Source organism: Convolutriloba macropyga, chromosome 15 (assembly GCF_964194025.1).
Source record: "Convolutriloba macropyga chromosome 15, txConMacr16.3, whole genome shotgun sequence".
NCBI lineage: Eukaryota > Metazoa > Xenacoelomorpha > Acoela > Convolutidae > Convolutriloba > Convolutriloba macropyga.
The window spans coordinates 41,694,388-41,721,635 of record NC_134482.1 but is presented as its reverse complement, the minus strand read 5'-3'; the positions used below and the strand labels follow the sequence as shown (position 1 = coordinate 41,721,635).

Sequence of the window (27,248 nt, the reverse complement as noted above, 5' to 3'; positions counted from 1 at the left end):
GGCAAAACGGAGCAAGTTGATCTTCAACAATTGTTGATCGGAAAACTTCTTTGTTTCTTTGGTACCTCTCAACTAGAAGGGGCAAGTTCACAGGCAACTGTGCCTGTGAACTTTGAGCATAGTTGATAATTGGCAGATTCGAACATCATGCTTGACGTTGTCCATAGAGGCCCAAAGTTCTGCACTTGCCAAGTCAAATGTGACAACGAATGAATATTTGCGGAGAAAACCTGTTCTGTGTACTCATCTTTGGTCTCACGCAAAAATTGATTAATCTGTCTCTCGGCCTCTTTGCAAAAATTCGAAGACGCCAACAGGAGTCGGATACCATAGCTCAGCAGCCAGAACCGCTGCGCTCTCACTTCGTTTATTGTTTCACCAAAAAGTGCGGGGCCAACATACAGCAACCAGACTTTCAGCTCGTTCGCTTTGAAAAATTTCAGATCATCCAGTGGACGAATAGACCTTTTAATTTTTACAGGAGTAGCTAACGTTGCCACTGTATTGTTCAGGCATATTAAATCATTTCTATGTGTTTTCTTTTCTATAACTTCAAGGAGAACCTTAGTCACGCCGAGATAAACCTGATGCATTACATCGAATGGCGCTGTCAAAGGCAGTTTTGGTACAATTTTGATAAAAGGGCTTTTCCCTTTCACACCTTTGAAATGAGCTAGATTGCCGTTTTCAAGAGCTTGCAAATGAGATCTGTGAGTCTCAGGTCTTCTCATTTGGAACTTTTTGATAAGAAAATATCTTGACTTCCCTATAGCTTGAGTTTCCGTTAAACAGAGTGTGCATCCATACTTAGCCCTATGATGATGCATATTCAGCATAGACGCCCGGGCCGGGATATCGGCAACTATTAAAACAATTTTGACAACTAACTTGTACTGGACTTGATTGTACTCAATCGTGAATTGCTGAGAAAGTTTTTCTGAAAAATCGCTGACCAACTTTTCCCAATCAGGTTTAGTCGTTCCACGCAAAAGTGCGGCAAGAACAATATTTTTGTATGTAGAACGTTTTATTGGTGGTAGATTGGCAATGGCTAACCAAAATGGCCACAGTTGCAATCGACTCGACTTAACAAAACAAACACCATCGGAGTTCAAAATCAAGGAGATTGTCATTATTTTTTGTTCTGAATCAAAACACGACTTCACTTTAAGGTCAGCCATTTCGTCTCTCGTGGAAGAATACTTGGCTATAATTTCTTTGTTTGAGTTAACTATTTCATATATCTCTGACATGAAGTTCAGTATCCAGTATTGACCATCGGGACATGTCACGAGGAAACCCTCATGCTTGTCTTTCGTTAGATGGAAACGTCTTTTGAGGCTTTTGAAACTAGGAATTAGGGCGTGAGGAAAAGCTGTTTTCATGAACGATATCCAGTCTTTGGCCTCCTCATCGGCAGTTCCGTGTTTCGCTAAAATTAGATTCAAACCCGTGACTAAATTATTTCCTCTCGCTTCAGCACAGTTTTCATCGTCCTCTAAATCACTTGATGGCAATCTTCTTTCACTTGGGTGCTCATCAATCGTTTCTCTAGCTAATACAATGGGAAAATGTGCAATTGGTGACGGCGGATGGTCGCTCAGTGTGCTGTGAGCACCGTTAAAATCATCAATTGCGACACCAGTGCCGACCCCAGATTCATCCGCAAGTGTAGATTCATCATTTTCGATTATATTTTCTTCATTTTCGATTGTAGCCTCATCATTTTCAAAAGTAGTTTCATAATTATTACTCAAACAACTGGACTCACTAGCATCAAAATTACGCATCTCCGTCATTTTCCGTCTCTTATTCTTTATATCTTCTCGATTTTTTCTTCTAAAGGTCCTAACAAAGCGCTTTTCAAGATTAGCAGAAATCAATTGCATCTGCTTGTTGCTAAAAACAACTGGAGGAGCGCCATGCATATCAAAATGAGGACACCTGCATTCCCAGTTTTTAATACCGAAAAAATCTTCTCCGTAGAAAACCGTCAGTTCCTCATTTTTTTCGATGTTTCTGATAGCTTTTAACTTTACGCATTTTTGTGTTTAAAAAAAGAAGCAACATACTCCGTGTTGGGTTTGCAGGAGTGATTTGCAAAAGGAACAGGCCCAACCATGATTCGGCTCTTTTTACAAATATCAGTACCGGCAAAAATAGAAATGGGTGTGAAATTTGGCAAATCCTTATCGTCAACTGTTTGTAATAGTGCATGTAAGCCGGGCAATAAAATATCGCGCTTCCTCGTAATTTTGATACTGTCTTCTTGGCCATAGAACAAACCATACCCCCCGAAGCAGTCGTGCTCAAAAAAATAACCGGCCTTCAAAGCTTCGTCATAACACGACGAAAGAAGTCGAAAAACTTTGCTGTAATTAGTATCCGTTATAAGCAGCCGCTGGAAAACATCTGGATCAACTTCGTCTACCATTGATTGAACATGTCTGTTTTTCTTCTCTATAAGGGTGTTCGATATCTGAGCGTCACACTGGGCAAAGATTATCGACTTGCTTTTCGTTGCAGCTTCCATATTTATTTAATAAAAGCCTCCACATTCACTTTTATGTAATTAACGCATTTTCTGAACAAAAGTTATACAGATTTCTGCAGTGGAATAACGTCAAAAAATCTCCTTTCTTCAGCGCTTATGCATGGGCCAAATTGTCAGCAATACTTCAAAATCGTAGATTGAAGACGCAAGATTAATTGGATCGAAAACTTTATCGCTGGTGCTCAAACACAAGGTTTAACTCTGAAAATGATATCGAAAGAAAAAAGTTTCAAAATCTGGACTCCCATTAGCTGAACCCATCTCTATAAAGTCTGAATCCTGTTCGTAATTTAGTCTCAAACATTGCTCGTTTGTCTCAAATCTATTAGACAATTGTCTCGAAACAAAGTCAAAAAACTTACCAACAACAAAGATAATCAGCCAGTATTGGATTTCAAAAAGTACCTAACTAAATGATTGGTTTTACGGTTATTATGACCTGTCTTCCCTTTACAACCAAAAACTCATGTGAGTATCAAGTTAATTCAGCATTAAAGTCACATTACATCAAGAGCAATGAACAAAGTTTTAAACAACAAAAAGCACTGCTTTCAGCAAATACATGAAGCTAACATTTCAGATTCCGGATAACAATACGTACTGACTCTTTATGAACACAACTAAGCAGTATTATCTATGTTCAAATCAAATTTTTAACCAATAGGAAAGCAAGAAGTGAAAAACTTAAACGGCTGTGCAATAACTTTGAACTCAAAGTCTGCTCATAGAAAACTTCTTAGAAAAACATCCGGACGACTATGCAAAGATAGTTTTCAACATTCAAAGAAAACTAAAAGGAAATTTTAATAAAACAAATGACAAATGAATCGAACTAAAAGTCTGAGTTGACCTCAATTGGTCATTCTATTTTGTGGAAAGCTAAACATGAAAACTCAAATGGCAAAACAGCAGTTGTTGAAAGCCCTCGCCACAATCGGCTTTCCTTTATGTAAACACTTTCAATGGCAATGCAGCTAAACTCAGCAACCTGGTTCTGTAGCGTTTCTTTTCAGCGCTTTCTTTTTGAAGTCAAGACCCAACTGGTTAGCGGCTGCTCTTGCTTCTCTGAGGCAGTAATCGGGCACCTTTGGATATTTTTGTCGGACGACTGTTGTGAAAAGTCTTTCCAAAGAAAGTTCAACACGTGGTCGCGAGTTCATCTTGCTGCGCTGTTGGCCAATCATGTAATTTTGTAGAAGGCAATCTTCCTCCTCGCCAAAAATAGCTTTCGCAAGATCACGACCAAAACGACAAGGGTCACTACCCGCAACAATGTCCATAAGATTACGACCATTATGAATCACAGCCTTTTCATTCTCATTGGAGTATGCCACTTGTCCGCCAGAAAGTTCACCTTCAACGACACTCAAAAATTCGGCATTATCCGCTTTCAACTCATGTCGCAGCTGTCTCAATCTGTTTTTGTGCGCCCCAATAAGCGTATCAAGACGAACTTCTAATTGCACCAATTTATCCGTTCGCTTTGGTGTTGAAGTCATGCTAGTCAATGGGGCTAGAGTTTTGCTCGGCGTTGGAAGAGTGGAATCAATTTCTTGAGTATAAACATTGCTTTGACATTGCGATTCTGGGCCTACATTATCAACTTGAGAGTCTGCGATTTCTCCATCACTTTCAGATTCGGAGCTCGAAAGCAACCTTTTTCTATCAACTCGTGGCATTTTCAAGTTTCTGAAAAGAAATTGACATTGTTATCAAACAACTAACGTATGTAGTATTGAGTTTTGGATTTAGAGTACAACCAACACATCTATCGTTAGTGAAAATAGAATATTGATTAAAATCTACTCAATATTTTCCGCCCTTGATTTCCAAATTATGTAAAGCAACGTTATCTGTTTCGAGTTAAAAGTGCTTTTGTAACAACAACACTCGATGTGATAAACTCTGCCAGCATGCTGTATTCTTCCAGTTAATCAAAAAAATAATGCGTTGTTTTGCAAACTTTATTTAACAAACTGAAAAGTATCTGGTTTAGACAAATTTCTGGGAATGAACTTAAAAGCTGTTTAAAACAAGCTTTCAAAAAGAAGCAGCAGAAGACATGCAACTCAAACTAAACAATAGACAAAACGTAAAATAGAACTTGAGAAACTGCAAAATAAACTCAATTCCCGAACTGCATTTAAAATTAGTACAAAATATTATTGTCTTCCTGTATCTCCCCGTTTTATCAATTTTACAGCAAACAAACTGAATATGAAACCGAAAAGCCAAAAGCAATAAAACAGCACGTTTCAATTTAGAACAAACTCATGGAAACAAGGAAAATTTGAACACAGACTGACCAGTCAGTTTGCGGCTATATGGACAGAACAAACTGCGCGTAGCAAAAACTTATAGTTTAACAAATATCAGTTTGAACCTGGGCCACAGTCGGCCTAACATACGTCTATTTTCATCGTGGAAAAAATCAACACAATAGCATTGCAAAGTTTCAGATTGAAATTTAATGAAGAGGAAGCAAAATACATTGTTGTTGCAAAACTAATAACGCAAGGCCACAGTCGGCCATACAAGATCTTCATTCGTCATCAGAATTATCATCCGGCTCAACATTTTTGTTGATCTCTGAGAGTGATGCATATTTTGTTTTCATGTCCGTTCCATATTGGTTCGCACCACGAATTGCGTCACGTAGGGCCCTAGCAGCATCTTTTGAGAAAAAACGCCCAACACACTCCTTGAACAGCGCTTCTTTGACGGGATCAGCTGCTTTACGGCAGTTGTTCTTAGTTACCTTTATATCCAAACGATGAGTAATCAAATCGCAATTGTTTTCTGCGCCAAAAATTGTAGCTGCCAAGAGTCTGCCGAACGCTGACGCTCCACCAACAGGCGTTAGGGTCATCAGATCGAAGCCGTTGAAAATTAGCGGCTCAGAGTTATCACTCGGCGCTAGCATAACAGTCTCCTCGCCCTTTTGCCTTCTCAGAAGATCAGTGAAACGAGCTCGAAAACGGTTGTTCTCGAGGGCAAGTTTTCTTGCATTGTCTTCATGTACAACAAGGAGTTGCCTGAATTTCTTATCAAAGAGATTGACAAGGTCGTCCGACAAATTTTCAAGGCTATCCGGGCCTGCGGTTTCATTTTCGTCCACTGTCTCGCAAGTCTCATTGTCGTCAACATCCAATTCCACACGAGGATCTTCAGTCTCCGGCTGCACGAACTTGATCATCTTCTTTGCCTTAGAAGGAACAGGTTGCGGACTCAGTCTTTTCAGATTAGGAGCCGGCGAAGGCTGACTCTCATGGATACTTACGTCACTTAATTGACCACCAGCATCCGCCATCTTTTGGTGTGCCTGTCTCATGGCATCATTTACAAAACCATTGCCGATCACACCAATGAGAGAGCACTCGATCGTCTTTCCTTGGTAGAAGAGATTAACCTTCGACTTTGGGGGTTTATATTGAAGATTTACTTTTTGCCGAATGGTCATCGTGGTCGGAAACATGACGCTACTGTAAGGTATTACAATTGGCTTCAGGTCACCTTTTTTGCTAAACATCCACCACAAATTTCGAGCGGTGCGCATTAGGTCCTGGTCGAATTCCTCGTAGTTTTGGGACGAATGACCCTTGGTTGTCCTTACCGGTCTTTCCATTACACGTCTAGAGAAAAGCTATAATTATTACAAGTATTTAAAACATCGAATCCAGAAAGTTGGCTTATTTCGAACAGAAAACTTGTTTTAAATTATCGACTTTAAGGTCTTAAGATACACGACCCGACCTAAATCGAAATATAGAAAAACTTTAATTGGGATTAGGCTTATCTAGATTCACATACATTGGCTTATAATGACTCAAATTTCATATGAATCCCTTTTTCAAAAAAATTTTGTACAATTCATGCCCAGAGAAAATCTTTTGACCCACCCTCGTAGAAAAAACCAGCCCTATTAACTCCAACTAGTTCATACTTTTGCATAGTTGATTCCCTACAGGATTCGAAGAGACATAAAGCAGTGAAAAATCAAGTGGTAAGGGAAATTAGACAAAAAACCGAACAAAAATTGAAGTGAAAAGCTGACCTCATTCAGACAAGTTGCAAACCTAGAAGATGAAGTACCTGTTGGCTCAGATTTTCTATGCAACCGTTACCATATACATACCGAACGATTCACATCCAGAAAAAGCACCAGAAACCATTATATGTTACCCCAGATTGGCCGAAAAAAGGACAAAATTGTACTTCTCAGACAAAAAAAGGCCAATTCCCAAAGAAAAACAGAACTTCTCAGCCAAATTTTCAAAACCTGACCCGTTTCTTCTGCACAGCGGTATTTAACAGTTTTGTAGAGAGAAGCCAAAACCAGAAAGCGCCAAAAAACCTGAATTGCTATCAGATTTGAAGCAATTTAGAACATTCAAAGACCTTCTGAAAGAAACGTTTTGGCGAGAGAAACACATCTTTTGACCCACCCTTGCAAGAAAAACCAGCCCTATTACCTCCAACGAGTTCAAAACTTTGCAAAGTTGATTCCCTACAGAATTCGAGCAGACATAAAGCAGTGAAAAGTCAAGTGGTAAGGGAAATTAGACAAAAAAACTAACGAAAATTGAAGTGAAAAGCTGACCTCATTCAGACAAGTTGCAAACCAAGAAGATGAAGTACCTGTTAGCTCAGATTTCGTATACACCTGTTTCCATATACATACCGAACGATTCACATCCAGAAAAAGCACCAGAAACCATTATATGTTGCCCCAGATTGGCCGAAAAAAGGACAAAATTGTACATCTCAGACAAAAAAAGGCCAATTCCCAAAGAAAAACAGAACTTCTCAGCCAAATTTTCAAAACCTAACCCGTTTCTTCTGCACAGCGGTATTTAACAGTTTTGTAGAGAGAAGCCAAAACCAGAAAGCCCCAAAAAACCTGAATTGCTATCAGATTTGAAGCAATTTAGAACATTCAAAGACCTTCTGAAAGAAAGGTTTTGGCGAGAGAAACACATCTTTTGACCCACCCTTGCAAGAAAAACCAGCCCTATTACCTCCAACGAGTTCAAAACTTTGCAAAGTTGATTACCTACAGGGTTCGAAGAGACATAAAGCAGTGAAAAGTCAAGTGGTAAGGAAATTAGACAAAAAAACGAACGAAAATTGAAGTGAAAAGCTGACCTCATTCAGACAAGTTGCAAACCAAGAAGATGAAGTACCTGTTAGCTCAGATTTCGTATACACCTGTTTCCATATACATACCGAACGATTCACATCCAGAAAAAGCACCAGAAACCATTATATGTTGCCCCAGATTGGCCGAAAAAAGGACAAAATTGTACCTCTCAGACAAAAAAGGCCAATTCCCAAAGAAAAACAGAACTTCTCAGCCAAATTTTCAAAACTTGACTCGTTTCTTCTGCACAGCGGTATTTAACAGTTTTGTAGAGAGAAGCCAAAACCAGAAAGCCCCAAAAAACCTGAATTGCTATCAGATTTGAAGCAATTTAGAACATTCAAAGACCTTCTGAAAGAAACGTTTTGGCGAGAGAAACACATCTTTTGACCCACCCTTGCAAGAAAAACCAGCCCTATTACCTCCAGCGAGTTCAAAAATTTGCAAAGTTGATTCCCTACGGGGTTCGAACAGACATAAAGCAGTGAAAAGTCAAGTGGTAAGGGAAATTAGACAAAAAAACGAACGAAAATTGAAGTGAAAAGCTGACCTCATTCAGACAAGTTGCAAACCAAGAAGATGAAGTACCTGTTAGCTCAGATTTCGTATACACCCGTTTCCATATACATACCGAACGATTCACATCCAGAAAAAGCACCAGAAACCATTATATGTTGCCCCAGATTGGCCGAAAAAAGGACAAAATTGTACCTCTCAGACAAAAAAAGGCCAATTCCCAAAGAAAAACAGAACTTCTCAGCCAAATTTTCAAAACCTGACCCGTTTCTTCTGCACAGCGGTATTTAACAGTTTTGTAGAGAGAAGCCAAAACCAGAAAGCCCCAAAAAACCTGAATTGCTATCAGATTTGAAGCAATTTAGAACATTCAAAGACCTTCTGAAAGAAACGTTTTGGCGAGAGAAACACATCTTTTGACCCACCCTTGCAAGAAAAACCAGCCCTATTACCTCCAACGAGTTCAAAACTTTGCAAAGTTGATTCCCTACAGGGTTCGAAGAGACATAAAGCAGTGAAAAGTCAAGTGGTAAGGGAAATTAGACATAAAAACGAACGAAAATTGAAGTGAAAAGCTGACCTCATTCAGACAAGTTGCAAACCAAGAAGATGAAGTACCTGTTAGCTCAGATTTCGTATACACCCGTTTCCATATACATACCGAATGATTCACATCCAGAAAAAGCACCAGAAACCATTATATGTTGCCCCAGATTGGCCGAAAAAAGGACAAAATTGTACCTCTCAGACAAAAAAAGGCCAATTCCCAAAGAAAAACAGAACTTCTCAGCCAAATTTTCAAAACCTGACCCGTTTCTTCTGCACAGCGTTATTTAACAGTTTTGTAGAGAGAAGCCAAAACCAGAAAGCCCCAAAAAACCTGAATTGCTATCAGATTTGAAGCAATTTAGAACATTCAAAGACCTTCTGAAAGAAACGTTTTGGCGAGAGAAACACATCTTTTGACCCACCCTTGCAAGAAAAACCAGCCCTATTACCTCCAACGAGTTCAAAACTTTGCAAAGTTGATTCCCTACAGGGTTCGAAGAGACATAAAGCAGTGAAAAGTCAAGTGGTAAGGGAAATTAGACAAAAAAACGAACGAAAATTGAAGTGAAAAGCTGACCTCATTCAGACAAGTTGCAAACCAAGAAGATGAAGTACCTGTTAGCTCAGATTTCGTATACACCCGTTTCCATATACATACCGAACGATTCACATCCAGAAAAAGCACCAGAAACCATTAAATGTTGCCCCAGATTGGCCGAAAAAAGGACAAAATTGTACCTCTCAGACAAAAAAAGGCCAATTCCCAAAGAAAAATAGAACTTCTCAGCCAAATTTTCAAAACCTGACCCGTTTCTTCTGCACAGCGGTATTTAACAGTTTTGTAGAGAGAAGCCAAAACCAGAAAGCCCCAAAAAACCTGAATTGCTATCAGATTTGAAGCAATTTAGAACATTCAAAGACCTTCTGAAAGAAACGTTTTGGCGAGAGAAACACATCTTTTGACCCACCCTTGCAAGAAAAACCAGCCCTATTACCTCCAACGAGTTCAAAACTTTGCAAAGTTGATTCCCTACAGGGTTCGAAGAGACATAAAGCAGTGAAAAGTCAAGTGGTAAGGGAAATTAGACAAAAAAACGAACGAAAATTGAAGTGAAAAGCTGACCTCATTCAGACAAGTTGCAAACCAAGAAGATGAAGTACCTGTTAGCTCAGATTTCGTATACACCCGTTTCCATATACCTACCGAACGATTCACATCCAGAAAAAGCACCAGAAACCATTATATGTTGCCCCAGATTGGCCGAAAAAAGGACAAAATTGTACCTCTCAGACAAAAAAAGGCCAATTCCCAAAGAAAAACAGAACTTCTCAGCCAAATTTTCAAAACCTGACCCGTTTCTTCTGCACAGCAACATTTAATAGTATTGTAGAGAGAAGCCACAGCCAGAAAGCCCCGAAAAATCTCAATTGCTATCAGATTTGAAGCAATTTAGAACATTCAAAGACCTTCTGAAAGAAAGGTTTTGGCGAGAGAAACACATCTTTTGACCCACCCTTGCAAGAAAAACCAGCCCTATTACCTCCAACGAGTTCAAAACTTTGCAAAGTTGATTCCCTACAGGGTTCGAAGAGACATAAAGCAGTGAAAAATTAAGTGGTAAGGGAAATTAGACAAAAAAACGAACGAAAATTGAAGTGAAAAGCTGACCTCATTCAGACAAGTTGCAAACCAAGAAGATGAAGTACCTCTTAGCTCAGATTTCGTATACACCCGTTTCCATATACATACCGAACGATTGACATCCAGAAAAAGCACCAGAAACCATTATATGTTGCCCCAGATTGGCCGAAAAAAGGACAAAATTGTACCTCTCAGACAAAAAAAGGCCAATTCCCAAAGAAAAACAGAACTTCTCAGCCAAATCTTCAAAACCTGACCCGTTTTTTCTGCACAGCGGTATTTAACAGTTTTGTAGAGAGAAGCCAAAACCAGAAAGCCCCGAAAAACCTGAATTGCTATCAGATTTGAAGCAATTTAAAACACTCAAAGACCTTCTGAAAGAAACGTTTTGGCGAGAGAAACACATCTTTTGACCCACCCTTGCAAGAAAAACCAGCCCTATTACCTCCAGCCAGTTCATAACTTTGCAGAGTTGATTCCCTACAGGGTTCGAAGAGACATAAAGCAGTGAAAAGTCAACTGGTAAGGGAAATTAGACAAAAAAACGAACGAAAATTGAAGTGAAAAGCTGACCTCATTCAGACAAGTTGCAAACCAAGAAGATGAAGTACCTGTTAGCTCAGATTTTGTATATACCCGTTTCCATATACATACCGAACGATTCACATCCAGACAAAGCACCAGAAACCATTATATGTTACCCCAGATTGGCCGAAAAAAGGACAAAATTGTACCTCTCAGACAAAAAAAGGCCAATTCCCAAAGAAAAACAGAACTTCTCAGCCAAATTTTCAAAACCTGACCCGTTTCTTCTGCACAGCGGTATTTAACTGTTTTGTAGAGAGAAGCCAAAACCAGAAAGCCCCGAAAAACCTGAATTGCTATCAGATTTGAAGCAATTTAAAACAATCAAAGACCTTCTGAAAGAAACATTTTGGCGAGAGAAACACATCTTTTGACCCACCCTTGCAAGAAAAACCAGCCCTATTACCTCCAACCAGTTCATAAATTTGCAGAGTTGATTCCCTACAGGGTTCGAAGAGACATAAAGCAGTGAAAAGTCAAGTGGTAAGGGAAATTAGACAAAAAACCGAACAAAAATTGAGGTGAAAAGCTGACCTCATTCAGACAAGTTGCAAACCTAGAAGATGAAGTACCTGTTGGCTCAGATTTTCTATGCAACCGTTACCATATACATACCGAACGATTCACATCCAGAAAAAGCACCAGAAACCATTATATGTTACCCCAGATTGGCCGAAAAAAGGACAAAATTGTACTTCTCAGACAAAAAAAGGCCAATTCCCAAAGAAAAACAGAACTTCTCAGCCAAATTTTCAAAACCTGACCCGTTTCTTCTGCACAGCGGTATTTAACAGTTTTGTAGAGAGAAGCCAAAACCAGAAAGCCCCGAAAAACCTGAATTGCTATCAGATTTGAAGCAATTTAGAACATTCAAAGACCTTCTGAAACAAACGTTTTGGCGAGAGAAACACATCTTTTGACCCACCCTTGCAAGAAAAACCAGCCCTATCACCTCCAACGAGTTCATAACTTTGCAAAGTTGATTCCCTACAGGGTTCGAAGAGACATAAAGCAGTGAAAAGTCAAGTGGTAAGGGAAATTAGACAAAAATCCGAACAAAAATTGAAGTGAAAAGCTGACCTCATTCAGACAAGTTGCAAACCTAGAAGATGAAGTACCTGTTGGCTCAGATTTTCTATGCAACCGTTACCATATACATACCGAACGATTCACATCCAGAAAAAGCACCAGAAACCATTATATGTTACCCCAGATTGGCCGAAAAAAGGACAAAATTGTACTTCTCAGACAAAAAAAGGCCAATTCCCAAAGAAAAACAGAACTTCTCAGCCAAATTTTCAAAACCTGACCCGTTTCTTCTGCACAGCGGTATTTAACAGTTTTGTAGAGAGAAGCCAAAACCAGAAAGCCCCGAAAAACCTGAATTGCTATCAGATTTGAAGCAATTTAGAACATTCAAAGACCTTCTGAAAGAAACGTTTTGGCGAGAGAAACACATCTTTTGACCCACCCTTGCAAGAAAAACCAGCCCTATTACCTCCAACGAGTTCATAACTTTGCAAAGTTGATTCCCTACAGGGTTCGAAAAGACATAAAGCAGTGAAAAGTCAAGTGGTAAGGGAAATTAGACAAAAAAACGAACAAAAATTGAAGTGAAAAGCTGACCTCATTCAGACAAGTTGCAAACCAAGAAGATGATGTACCTGTTAGCTCAGATTTCGAATGCACCCGTTTCCATATACATACCGAACGATTCACATCCAGAAAAAGCACCAGAAACCATTATATGTTACCCCAGATTGGCCGAAAAAAGGACAAAATTGTACCTCTCAGACAAAAAAAGGCCAATTCCCAAAGAAAAACAGAACTTCTCAGCCAAATTTTCAAAACCTGACCCGTTTCTTCTGCACAGCGGTATTTAAAAGTTTTGTAGAGAGAAGCCAAAACCAGAAAGCCCCGAAAAACCTGAATTGCTATCAGATTTGAAGCAATTTAAAACATTCAAAGACCTTCTGAAAGAAACGTTTTGGCGAGAGAAACACATCTTTTGACCCACCCTTGCAAGAAAAACCAGCCCTATTACCTCCAAAGAGTTCATAACTTTGCAAAGTTGATTCCCTACAGGGTTCGAAGAGACATAAAGCAGTGAAAAGTCAAGTGGTAAGGGAAATTAGACAAAAAAACGAACAAAAATTGAAGTGAAAAGCTGACCTCATTCAGACAAGTTGCAAACCAAGAAGATGAAGTACCTGTTAGCTCAGATTTCGAATGCACCCGTTTCCATATACATACCGAACGATTCACGTCCAGAAAAACCACCAGAAACCAATATATCTTACCACAGGTTGGTCTAAAAAAGGACAAAATTGTACCTCTCAGACAAAAAAGGCCAATTTCCAAAGAAAAACAGAACTTCTCGGCCAAATTTACAAAACGTGACCCGTTTCTTCTGCACAGCAGTATTTATTAGTATTGTAGAGAGACGCAACAACTAAAAAGCCCCGAAAAACCTCAATTGCTATCAGATTTGAAGCAATTTAAAACAATCGAAGTCCTTCTGAAAGAAATGTTTTGGCGAGAGAAACACATCTTTCGACCCAACCTTGCTAAAAAAACAAGCCCTATTACCTCCAACCAGTTCATTACGTTGCATAGTTGATTCCCTACAGGGTTTGAAGAGACATAAAGCAGTGAAAAGTCAAGTAGTAAGGGAAATTAGGCAAAAAAAACGAACAAAAATTGAAGTGAAAAGCTGACCTCATTCAGACAAGTTGCAAACCAAGAAGATGAAGTACCTGTTGGCTCAGATTTCGAATGCACCCGTTTCCATATACATACCGAACGGTTCACGTCCAGAAAAACCACCTGAAACCAATATATCTTACCACAGGTTGGCCTAAAAAAGGACAAAATTGTACCTCTCAGACAAAAAAGGCCAATTTGCAAAGAAAAACAGAACTTCTCAGCCAAATTTACAAAACCTGACCCGTTTCTTCTGCACAGCAGTATTTAATAGTATTGTAGAGAGAAGCCACAGCCAGAAAGCCCCGAAAAACCTCAATTGCTATCAGATTTGAAGCAATTTAGAACAATCGAAGTCCTTCTGAAAGAAATGTCTTGGCGAGAGAAACACATCTTTCGACCCAACCTTGCAAAAAAAAACAAGCCCTATTACCTCCAACCAGTTCATTACTTTGTATAGTTGATTCCCTACAGGGTTTGAAGAGACATAAAGCAAGGAAAAGTCAAGTAGTAAGGGAAATTAGGCAAAAAAACGAACACAATATGAAGTGAAAAGCTGACCTCATTCAGACAAGTTGCAAACCAAGAACATGAAGTACCTGTTGGCTCAGATTTCGAATGCACCCGTTTCCATATACATACCGAACGATTCACGTCCAGAAAAACCACCAGAAACCAATATATGTTGCCCCAGATTGGCCGAAAAAAGGACAAAATTGTACCTCTCAGACAAAAAAGGCCAATTTGCAAAGAAAAACAGAACTTCTCAGCCAAATTTACAAAACCTGACCCGTTTCTTCTGCACAGCAGTATTTAATAGTATTGTAGAGAGAAGCCACAGCCAGAAAGCCCCGAAAAACCTCAATTGCTATCAGATTTGAAGCAATTTAGAACAATCGAAGTCCTTCTGAAAGAAATGTCTTGGCGAGAGAAACACATCTTTCGACCCAACCTTGCAAAAAAAAACAAGCCCTATTACCTCCAACCAGTTCATTACTTTGTATAGTTGATTCCCTACAGGGTTTGAAGAGACATAAAGCAAGGAAAAGTCAAGTAGTAAGGGAAATTAGGCAAAAAAACGAACACAATATGAAGTGAAAAGCTGACCTCATTCAGACAAGTTCCAAACCAAGAAGATGAAGTACCTGTTGGCTCAGATTTCGAATGCACCCGTTTCCATATACATACCGAACGATTCACGTCCAGAAAAACCACCAGAAACCAATATATCTTACCACAGGTTGGCCTAAAAAAGGACAAAATTGTACCTCTCAGACAAAAAAGGCCAATTTCCAAAGAAAAACAGAACTTCTCAGTCAAATTTACAAAACCTGACCCGTTTCTTCTGCACAGCAGTATTTAATAGTATTGTAGAGAGAAGCCACAGCCAGAAAGCCCGAAAAATCTCAATTGCTATCAGATTTGAAGCAATTTAGAACATTCAAAGACCATCTGAAAGAAACGTTTTGGCGAGAGAAACACATCTTTTGACCCACCCTTGCAAGAAAAACCAGCCCTATTACCTCCAACGAGTTCAAAACTTTGCAAAGTTGATTCCCTACAGGGTTCGAAGAGACATAAAGCAGTGAAAAGTCAAGTGGTAAGGGAAATTAAACAAAAAAACGAACGAAAATTGAAGTGAAAAGCTGACCTCATTCAGACAAGTTGCAAACCAAGAAGATGAAGTACCTGTTGGCTCAAATTTCAAATGCACCCGTTTCCATATACATACCGAACGATTCACGTCCAGAAAAACCACCAGAAACCAATATATCTTTCCACAGGTTGGCCTAAAAAAGGACAAAATTGTACCTCTCAGACAAAAAAGGCCAATTTCCAAAGAAAAACAAACTTCTCAGCCAAAAATACAAAACCTGACCCGTTTCTTCTGCACAGCAGTATTTAACAGTTTTGTAGAGAGAAGCCAAAACCAGAAAGCCCCGAAAAACCTGAATTGCTATCAGATTTGAAGCAATTTAGAACATTCAAAGACCTTCTGAAACAAACGTTTTGGCGAGAGAAACACATCTTTTGACCCACCCTTGCAAGAAAAACCAGCCCTATTACCTCCAACCAGTTCATAGCTTTGCATAATTGATTCCCCACAGGGTTCGAAGAGGCATAAAGCAGTGAAAAATCAAGTGGTACGCGAAATTAGGCAAAAACGAACAATAACTGAAGTGAAAAGCCGACCTCATTCAGACAAGTTGCAAACCAAGATGAAGTACCTGTTGGCTTAGATTTCGTATGCACCCGTTTCCATATACATAACAAACGATTCATGACCACAAAAACCACCAGAAACCAATATATGTTACCCCAGGTTGGTCTAAAAAAGGACAAAATTGTACATCTCAGAGAAAAAAAGGCCAATTTCCAAAGAAAAACTGAATTTCTCAGCCAAATTTTCAAAACCCGATCCGTTTCTTCTGCACAGCAGTATTTAATAGTCTGGTAGATAGAAACCACAACCAGAAAGCCCCGAAAAACCTGAATTGCTGTCAGATAAGAAGCAATTTAAAACAATCAAAGACCTTCTGAAAGAAACGTTTTGGCGAGGGAAACACATCTTTTGACCCACCCTTGGAAGAAAAAAACAGCCCTATTGCCTCCAAGCACTTCATTAGTTTGTTACTGAATAATTAAATTGCCTTAAAGATCTCAAGGGACCAGAACCGACCTAGTTTTAAATCAAAAGTGGCAATGCAAAAAAAACCTCTATTACAATTTTTACATCTATTAGGCAAAATTGTGCCACAATCGGCACTACTCCTGTTTCCGAGAGAAGCGCATCAAAACCCGAAATGTCTGATTGTTAAACATGTTCACTAAACAAGCAATCGACAACACATCAAGGAAATTATTAATAAAGTAAGTAGAAACAACTTAATGTCAATCAATAATAGCGCTCATTTTACCTCTTTTTAGGCAAAGTTGCAAAGTTGTGCGACAATCGGCACTTCAATTATTGTTTTGCAGAAAATTTAAGTTCAAAAGGCTTGAATAAATGGAAACATTTACTGATGCTTCAAAACACAAAACATAAAAGAAAAGAAATTAGCAACGTCAATCAGAATAAATAAGGCCTCAATCGGCCCTTCAGTTGAACAAGTTGGCTATTGCAGGGCTTCAAAACCGATACGCATCATGCAACCTCTGAACAATTTTAGCCTCCAGGAGCTCCCATAACTCGTCATAATTTTCTAGGTGCACCGTGTCGCGTAGCATTCGGAAGTTGAAGCAACCTCTCAGAACAATATGCTTGCGCTTGAATCTTTTCAGCAGCCTTTTGTTGGTTAAGTCTGTGCCAATTTTGTTGGCATCCCGAGGAATGATGTCGCATGTCAACACCATGATGCCGTACGACCTTGCATAGGAGAACAATGACTTTATATCATGTACTAAGTCCTTCAATTTAGAGGACGCTGGAGAGCCGTTCTTGCCAGTTATGTCATTTCCTCCAATAAAAATAAGAAGTATGTCCAGCTGTCTGACTTCCTGCAAATATCTAGCATAGTTACTAGCTCTTTCGCCACCTCTGCCAATAATGCGAACTTGTGGTTGCATGAAGGGAGCCATTCTAGTCAGATGAGAATCGCCTATCAGTCCAACGTTGAAGTTACGTAGCAGGTTATTCGTTTCAACTGAAGTTATAGTGAGTACTGAACATTTGTGTTAACAAGCAACTAGAAACTTTATTTACTGTTAGCCTACTATCTTCCAGGCCTGTCAGGTCGCCGACCTGACTCTAAGAGTGCTGTCTCGATCCAACTATAATAGAGGCAACCTAGTATTCTCTTAAGCAACATGAAGTACAAATTATGCTAATCCTATCCTACTAATTTGGAGCCCAGTCCGGTCGCCGACCAGACTATTTGGGCGCTGCCTCGACCCGTGCAGCTGGGGTGACACTTACTGCTGAAAGGGAACATCAGAACTTTTTATCAAATAGACTTGCCCGTGTACAGACGGGATCAACGAAACGCCGGAGAAAACGCATCGCAACGCCGTGAAAGCCGCACGCACGCACGCCGTACAAATGCATGGGGTTCACCAAAAAGAAAGAGGAGGGGGGGAGTTGACTAACCAGCGTCTCAACGGGACAGGGGGGGTGCACCCCATGGGGCGAAACGCCCTCACCTTAGAATAATAGTATACATATAAGTAATAAGGGGAGAGAACATCAACCCCTCAACCAATATGGCTGAAAATTGGAGTAGAGTTTCCCCACATTACATGGGGACTACAGTGCTTATACTGGTACTCCAAAACAACAATTCCCGAAGTGACAAAATTCAAAGCTTCAAAGTGGTGCGATCATGGTGTCAACCGCTTCTGATGCTAAAATCGAGGTCAAGTTTACTAGACAATTTCTCTAAAACGGCGAAACAAAAACAATTCCCCTTAGTACAGTTTGTAGCACTGATTGGGATACGCATCATATTAAAAAATGAGCCCAATCGGTGCACTCTTCAAGGAGTTATAACAAAATAAAGGTACCGTACCAAATGACCAAAAAAGCGTGGTGACCTGACTTCAGAGCCAAATTTGACAATCTCAATTCCGTAAAATGCTATGCAAAATATATATGGGCATACTCCCCACTAACTGAGGATTCTAAAATACTAACATTTGTTTGGTAACTCCCGTGTTTTGTTGTAACAAAATTTGGGTCACGCAAGATAGCCCGAAAATTCGAACTATTTCAATTTTGAACATTAATAACTTTTTGATTAGGCCGATTTGGGAAACCAACCAAGTACTGCAAGCAAGAGGGGTTCAGTGCTAACAAAATGCGACCACTCCCGTTTAATTTGGTCCAGTACTTTAGCAGATATTAACAGACTACTGTTCTGTACCCCATTTTTTGGGCTAAAATCGAAGCCCATGATTTCCAGAACCGACGTAAAACAACGTGAAACAGCGTTCCCGGCGTATTTGTGGGTGTAATTCTTGTCCAATTCGACGTTCTGGGTCACGGCAAACCTTCATGGTGAGGTGGGAAAAAATTTCCCACCTCACCATGAAGGTTATGATGTTTTGTGTGTTATGACATAAAACAACATCCACAGAAATTTGATGAAATCGTGAAAAAAGAAAAATTGTTGTATTAACCCCATTATTTGATTTCATTAGCTTCAACAACTTAAATGGTGTCTAGAAAACACAAAACACACGCTCAAAAATCTATTCATTTGCGGAAAACACCACTCAGCCACAAAATTTGAGAAAAAATTTGTTTTTCCGCATTCATTAGTGAATAACAGTTCTAGAGAACGTTTCCAGTGACTGTGACAAGCCATTCCCGAGAAGCACGTCTTAAGAGCAACATATAATGCCAATACTCACTCGTTTTAGTCAAAAACTGAATGAGAAATTTGAAAAAGTACAAAACATTAAATTCCTTTCTCAATGTGATAGTTTCACAAATTCTTTCCTTCAACTTTTTTATTAGGGCGACTTGGGAAACTAATAACACTGCCAGCAAAAGGGGTTAAGACCAAAAAAACGCGAGCATTGCAGTCCGATTTATTACAGCAGTTTTGGAGAAATCATTTGTGACATGAAGCGTACCCCGATTTTTGAGAGCCCGATTTCTCGCAAAATCGCGCAAAACATCTAATCGCGCCACGTAGATAATTCTGAACAAAATTCAGGTCTACTCCGTAGCTACTGATCACCCAAAACCTCTATTAGGAGCTGGCAAAAATTCCCAACTCGCCCTAAAGGCCAGGGTGTTTTGTGTGTTTTGATAAAAAAAAAGAACTCAAACAAGAACTTCATGAATTCGCAAAAAATAAAAAAAACTTTTATAGGAAAAGCTTAATTCCACTCAATGAGGAGCTTCCTTCGACTAAACTCCTCCCCTATCGAGCAGTGGCTCGCATTGCGACTCGCCCGTTTTGTTGTATCAGAAAATTGATGTCCACGAATACGTCAAAATTCAGCAATCTTTTCAAGTTTGAACATGTTTAACTTTTTCCCCGACAGATGTAGTGAAACAACTACCTAGAGCAGTCGAGAATAATTCAATATCAACAACTTAGGATTATGCTTGTTCTGTCTGGTAGATTAATTTAAGAAATTAATAAACATACGAACTGTACTCCTATTTTTGGGACAATAAGAGAAACAATTTTCTCACAAATTGAATACAGTCAGACCCGACTCCTTAAACGTAAATCTGGAGGCATTTACAAGCAACTATTTTATTTAGCTATTGAACACCAAAACCCACTATCGTTATGTTGGAAAAAATCCCAGCTCGCCATGAAGGCTTTTTGGGTTTATTTATTAAAAAAACAACAGGAGCAAGAAATTCCCGTAAAGCCTACAATTGAAAACTGAAAAAATATGCAAATGGCACCCAATTTTAGTTTTAAATAGCGTCACGCGCAATCTGTGAGACCAAATAGCACGATATATTTGTAACAATAACATCCAAAATAGTTTAACTTTTAAGGTAATGCATTAAATCGGCGGGATTTACATTTTTTTCATAGTTTAGAAAAAAACATTATTTAATGAGCCCAACAAATAGAAAAACTCATTTGCTCGAGCTTGTTCAGCTATTTCAAAAAATCAAAAAAGAAGAGAACCCTGAATATTCCCTTTGGGTTCTCGTTAGTTGCATGGGAATCAGTAGAACTCTCAAAATAAATCCAATTTTTTTTCGAGTGGACACCCAACTTTCGCAAATTCATGTAAAACAGTTTTATAGAAGAAACTCTATTCCACTAACTGCGGAGCTTCCTTCCACTAATCTCCACATCTATCGAGGAGTAGCTCGCATAGCGACTCGCCTGTTTTATTTTATAAGAAAATTGATGTCCACGAATATGACAAAACTCAGTACTCTTTTCAAAATTGAACATCTTAACTTTTTGCCCCGACAGAGTTTGGGAAACAACTACCTAGAGCAGTCAAGAATAAACCAATATCAACAATTTAGGACTATGTTTGTTCTGTTTGGTAAATTAGTTTAAGAGAAATCAACAAACATACGAACTGTACTCCTATTTTTGGGATATAAAGAGAAACAATTTTCTCACAAAGTTGAATACAGCTAGACCCGACTCCTTAAACGTAAATCTGGAGGCATTTACAGTCAACTATTTCATTTAGCTTTTGAACTCCAAATCCCTTTATCGTTATGTTGGAAAAAATCCTAGCTCGCCATGAAGGCTTCTTAGGTTTTTTTATTAAAGAAACAACATGAGCTGGAAATTCCTGTAAAGCCTACAATTGAAAAACTGAAAAAAAAATGGAAATTGCACCCAATTTCTGGGTTTAAATAGCGTCACGCGCAATCTGGGAGCTCAAATAGCACGAGATACTTGTAACATTAACTTCCAAAATAGTTTAACTTTTAAGGTAATGCGTTAAATCGGCGGGATTTACATTTTTTTCATAGTTTAGAAAAAAACATCATTTAATGAGCCCAAAAAATAGAAAAACTCATTTGCTCGAGCTTGTTCAGCTATTTCAAAAAAGAAGAGAACCCTGAATCTTCCCTTTGGGTTTTCGTTAGTTGCATGGGAATCAGTAGAACTCTCAAAATAAATCCAATTTTTTTTCGAGTGGACAGCCAACTTTCGCAAATTCATGTAAAACAGTTTTGTAGAAGAAACTTTATTCCACTAACTGCGGAGCTTCCTTCCACTAATCTCCACATCTATCGAGGAGTAGCTCGCATAGCGACTCGCCTGTTTTGTTGTAACAGAAAATTGATGTCCACGAATATGACGAAATTCAGTACTCTTTTCAAAATTGAACATCTTAAATTTTTTGCCCCGACACATTTTCGGAAACAACTACCCAGAGCAGTCAAGAATAAATCAATATCAACAATTTAGGACTATGTTTGTTCTGTTTGGTAAATTAGTTTAAGAGAAATCAACAAACATACGAACTGTACTCCTATTTTTGGGATATAAAGAGAAACAATTTTCTCACAAAGTTGAATACAGCTAGACCCGACTCCTTAAACGTAAATCTGGAGGCATTTACAGTCAACTATTTCATTTAGCTTTTGAACTCCAAATCCTTTTATCGTTATGTTGGAAAAAATCCTAGCTCGCCATGAAGGCTTCTTGGGTTTTTTTATTAAAGAAACAACAGGAGCTGGAAATTCATGTAAAGCCTACAATTGAAAAACTGAAAAAAAAAATGGAAATTGCACCCAATTACTGGGTTTAAATAGCGTCACGCGCAATCTGGGAGACCAAATAGCACGATATATTTGTAACATAAACTTCAAAAATAGTTTAACTTTTAAGGTAATGCGTTAAATCGGCGGGATTTACATTTTTTTCATAGTTTAGAAAAAAAACATCATTTAATGAGCCCAACAAATAGAAAAACTCATTTGCTCGAGCTTGTTCAGCTATTTCAAAAAATCAAAAAAGAAGAGAACCCTGAATCTTCCCTTTGGGTTTTCGTTAGTTGCATGGGAATCAGTAGAACTCTCAAAATAAATCCAATTTTTTTTCGAGTGGACAGCCAACTTTCGCAAATTCATGTAAAACAGTTTTGTAGAAGAAACTTTATTCCACTAACTGCGGAGCTTCCTTCCACTAATCTCCACATCTATCGAGGAGTAGCTCGCATAGCGACTCGCCTGTTTTGTTGTATCAGAAAATTGATGTCCACGAATATGACAAAATTCAGTACTCTTTTCAAAATTGAACATCTTAACTTTTTGCCCCGATAGATTTTCGGAAACAACTACCTAGAGCAGTCAAGAATAAAACAATATCAACAATTTAGGACTATGTTTGTTCTGTTTGGTAAATTAGTTTAAGAGAAATCAACAAACATACGAACTGTACTCCTATTTTTGGGATATAAAGAGAAACAATTTTCTCACAAAGTTGAATACACCTAGACCCGACTCCTTGAACGTAAATCTGGAGGCATTTACGGTCAACTATTTTATATAGTTTTTGAACACCAAAACCCACTATCGTTATGTTGGAAAAAATCCCAGCTCGCCATGAAGGTTTTTTTGGGGTTTTTTATTAAAAAAACAACAGAAGCAACTCAAAAACTCATCGTTTGGTTGATTCTCGTGTGTTTTTTTTTACTAAAAGAGCGTTATACTTGTTACGACTGGAGTTGTTAACTCATTTACAATTAAAATTTTTTTCTTTTATGAAGCTTGTATGATTACCGGGAAATCATACAAATCATATATGACCTTGTATGATTACCGGGAAAAATGAATCTCAAAAACTCATCGCTGGGTTAGCCTGGTGTATTTCTTACCGAATGAGCGTTATAGCTGTTACGATTAGAGTGGTTTAACACTTTTTTTGTTTTTTGTATGAAACTTGTATGATTACCGGGAAATCATACAAATCATATATGACCTTGTATGATTACCGGGGATCATATATGACCTTGTATGAAATCAAGGAAAGTTGTATGATGGGCAACCCGGGAGTCATAAAGTATAAACAATTCCAGCGCTTTTTGCCCAAATTCGAAATTATCGCCAAGGTTTCTCTTTGCAATCTGATAGTGACAAAAACATAAACAAGATCACAACGCCGCAATAAAATAATACAAAAACAAATAGGTCTTACAGTTTTACAAACCAGTAAAAATGCAGTGCTCAAAGATCAACAAAAGCGTTCTCACTATAGACCAAGAGCGAGTGTTTAAATATTATTAACGGGTTTATCTTTTCTTTTCGAGAAGCGCTTACATACATTCTGGCTGTCTTCATGTGGGCCAGAGGAGAGATTTCCACAACAACCGGTGAGAAGCCCAGATTGACGATTGCACTGCTAGCATTCCCAGAATATGTGGTATGATTCGTATGGGTACGCAGTGCTGGTGGCCATATATTAATCGCAAACTGGTTGTTAAATCAACAAGGTACAAACCTCGCACCGCGCTTAGTGAGAATGTCTAACCATTCAAATCCTCTAAACAGTTCTGAACTCATGTAGCTTGTATATAACCAAATCATGAAAAATCAATTAAATTTGCGGGCCATTTTCTTAATGCAAAAGTCAATGAAATTTGTTTTATAATTGCAACTACCTACCGCGTAAAGAATTGAGAAAGCTTATTTCCTGATTTTACCAAATTGTGTAACATGATTATAATTGACCATGCCTGTCCGCTCTCGTTGCGATAACTTTCAAAAAGGATCAATAATCGAAGTCTTTATAAAAAAACTAATAAGAATTCAAGACTTAATTTCTTGAGATCAGCAATGTATCGGTACAAAGTCGATATAGCAAGCAAAATCCTGTTTCGGTACAGGAAATCCAAATTTTTTGTATTTCACAACGTATAAGATTCAACGTATAAGACTCAACACCTATAAGACTGATAAAACTGATAAGACTCAACGTAAGAGAAAAACGTACGTAAGATTTACATCAGACAACAAGCAAGGTTGTTGGCCAAACGTAATTGATGCTCTTTTCAAGGTCGGAATAGGTCAAAAATGCTATTAATTTGACCTCTGGATTACATCTATATCAAAAAAAAGAGATTTGGTCCCACCGGGATTCGAACCGCAACCTCTAGATTAAGGGCCCTAGGTCCTAACCATTAGGCTATTTCCCAGTTGGAACAATCTGTGCGAACGCACAATTAATATGCTCTTTCATTTACGCTTACACGCAATTGCGTCAGCAACATCTTCAGGCCCCAAAACTGATGATTCGAAAACTGGTATCAAATTAACAATAGGGCGAATCAATGAGCCGGATTTTGTTTGAATTTGAGCGGACCGTGCGATGCCGTCGTTACCATAACGTAGACTCAAAATGCGGGCCAGTGGATAATAGCCTCTTGGGCTGTCGCTATCGATAATCCAAACTAGGTCACCAGTTTTCAAGATTTCATCGGAAGGAGTCTTCCATTTACAACGACGATTCAATGGGGGGAGATATTTTTTTAACCATCTTTTCCAAATGGCATTAGCGTACGCTTGCGCTCTGGCGTATCGCTTTCGGTGATTGAAGTCATCGACAGGGTGAGTGAAGGAGGGCAAGTACTGCGATTCCCCAAAAGAAAATGGTTTGGCGTTAATGCATCTAAATCGTTGGCATCGGACTTTACGGAAGTCAATGGGTGGTTGTTTAGTGACTGTTCTACCAGACAGAAAGTAGTGAGGAGTATTTCGTCCGTAAGCCGACGATTGCCAAGGATTGCGTAAAGTGTTCGCCTGAAACTCCAAACTAGCCTTTCCCAAACACCTCCGTGGTGCGGTGCAGCAGGCGGATTAAACTTCCACTTGACTCCCTTTTGTGCCAGCTCCGAAGCAATTTTCTGTTTGTCCAAGTTTAGAAAACATAGCAACAGTTCTTTCTCTGTACCAACAAAGTTAGTGCCGTTGTCGGAACAAATGACCAACGGCATTCCACGACGAGCAATGAAGCGTTCAATACCCATAACACACGAATTTGTATCCATCGAATGTGCAATCTCAACATGAACGGCTCTGGTCGTGAGACAGGTGAGCAGGAAACCCCACCTTTTCTCAGAGGAGCGAGGGATCGTGACGTGAAACGGACCAAAGTAGTCTAGACCGACATTCGTAAAGGGCGGACACTGGAAGGCAAGACGTTCGGACGGAAGGTCAGCCATCAAAGGTTGAACAGGCTTAGTGCTTCGTTTTCTGCAAAGGACACAATTAAAACGAATCGAACGGAAGATAGAACGAAGCTTCAGAACAGCATACTGCTGTTGGACAAGTGCGCGAAGATAATCGTTACCTTCATGATGACTTTTGAGGTGCATATGGCGTAAGAAAACGTACACCAGTGGATGTCGACCGTCGAGGATTATGGGGTGCTTCAAATTGAACTCCAGGTCAGCGAAGCGCTTAATTCGGCCACTAGAACGGAGCAGGCCACCAGGCCCGACAAACGGCGAATAAGCAGCAATAGGGCTTCTTTTACTGATTTTCTTTGAACTGCGGAGTTGCATAAGCTCAATGGGGAAAGACTCTGCTTGTGTAAGAAGCTGCAATTTCTTTTCTGCTGCGGTAATTTCCTCGGGTTCTACTATTTTTTCATCTACAGATCGGTAGGTGGCGTGTCGTGGAAGGATACGTAGGACATACGCAACGATTCGAAGAAGTTTTGGATACGAACTGTATTTGCGCAGATGAATGCTGAAATCAGGATTTAAAGAGTTGGACTGTAGGGCTGAGCAGTTGTCCAAAGGGTTGGGATTAGCTGCTTGACGCTTCAACTTGATGTTTGACACCACTTCGGTGCCCGGGCGAAATGGAAAGTCAGATGTACGAAGAAAATCAGGACCACGTAACCAAGCGCTGTTCTGCAACGCCTCCGAGGACAATCCCCTCGTGCCGGCATCGGCCGGGTTGTTCTGCGTTGCCACGTGATGCCATTGATCGACCGTTGTTCCCTCTAGAATCTCGGAGACACGATTCGCGACAAATATGGGCTGTTTCTCTAGGGAATTCAACCACTGAAGGACTGTGGTACTATCTGTCCACATGAACGTGCGTTGAATCTGAATGGTGAGCGCCTCGCAAATTTCTAATCTGAGGCGGGATGCCAGCAAAGCCGCTTGGAGTTGGAGTTTAGGAACGGTGAGCACTTTCATCGGAGCTACTCGTGCCTTTCCAATGACGAAGGCTAGTTCTGTTCTTTTTCCGTTGTCTGAGGAATTCACGAGAGCACGCAAAAACGCAACTGCGCTGAACACCTCCTGTGAACTGTCACCAAAGACATGTAATTCCAAGTGCTCGAACGAACCGGAGAAGTAGCTCCTAGGTATTTTCATTAGCCCAAGTTTTGGTAATTCGCGCTCCAGGACTCGAAGCGCTCAATCATTTCCTTCGGGAGTACATCATCCCAGCTCTGACCGTGAAGTCGCCAGACATCTTTGAGGAGGAGCCGCGCTTTCACAGTAAAAGGCGAAACAAGACCAATTGGGTCAAATATTTTTGATACAAGACTCAATACCAGCCTTTGTGTAACAGCTTTCGAGGCATCACATATTGTTCCGCGGCTTACAACTAGTGTGTCATTTACATGATCCCACTTCAAACCTAGAACGTGGGATGATGACTCCTCTTTTAATGCGCCTATTTCTTTTGGAGCCTGTTCAACTGATTTGTCCTCCAGCTCTTCGAGGAGGCCAGGGACATTGCTGATGAACTTAGTCAGCTTGAAACCTCCCCTGTTCAGTAATTCGATCAAATCGCGCGATATATTTTGTACTATGATGGGTGACTCCATTGAGTCAAGGTAATCATTCATATAAAATTTCTGGCTAACGGCTTGCGCCGCCTCGGGAAAATCTGAATTATTGTCTCTCGCGGTACGCAGTAACGCATAATTAGCGCAAGTTGGTGAATCTTTTGCGCCGAATATGTGTCTTGTGTACTGGTATACCTCAATGTTCCTTGAGGGATCTTCCCGCCAAAGGAAACGCAAAACCGACTGTTCCGCTGGCAAACACCTACTTGTAAGAACATACCCTCAATATCAGCGGAAACAGCGAATTGATGCTGACGAAAGCGCATCAGAGTGTGGATTAGTCTCTGCAACAGATCTGGACCG

The 27,248-nt window shown here is 39.6% G+C and overlaps 2 protein-coding genes across 2 annotated transcripts; both read right to left on the bottom strand.

Annotated features, from left to right (window-relative positions):
• Window positions 1-16,818: 16,818 nt before the first annotated feature.
• On the bottom strand, window positions 16,819-26,466 carry LOC142354196 (uncharacterized). The gene is made up of 3 exons (XM_075406452.1): window positions 24,896-26,466; window positions 17,432-17,460; window positions 16,819-17,351 (listed from the first exon to the last, which is right to left on the bottom strand). Exons 1-3 carry the CDS (start codon window positions 26,464-26,466, stop codon window positions 16,819-16,821), a joined length of 2,133 nt encoding a protein of 710 aa, XP_075262567.1.
• On the bottom strand, window positions 26,466-26,945 carry LOC142354195 (uncharacterized). Its single transcript, XM_075406451.1, has one exon. The coding sequence runs from the start codon at window positions 26,943-26,945 to the stop codon at window positions 26,466-26,468; it is 480 nt and encodes a 159-aa protein (XP_075262566.1).
• Between the last annotated feature and the right edge of the window lie 303 nt (window positions 26,946-27,248).

Coding starts and splice junctions, on each gene's coding strand:
- LOC142354195 (XM_075406451.1), bottom strand. CDS start 26,945: ATGAATGATTACCTTGACTCAATGGAGTCACCCATCATAGTACAAAAT.
- LOC142354196 (XM_075406452.1), bottom strand. CDS start 26,466: ATGAAAATACCTAGGAGCTACTTCTCCGGTTCGTTCGAGCACTTGGAA. Junction 17,461..24,895: donor CACGGAGGTGTTTGGGAAAG/GCTAGTTTGGAG, acceptor CCTCTATTATAG/TTGGATCGAGACAGCACTCT. Junction 17,352..17,431: donor GACAGCACTCTTAGAGTCAG/GTCGGCGACCTG, acceptor ACAAATGTTCAG/TACTCACTATAACTTCAGTT.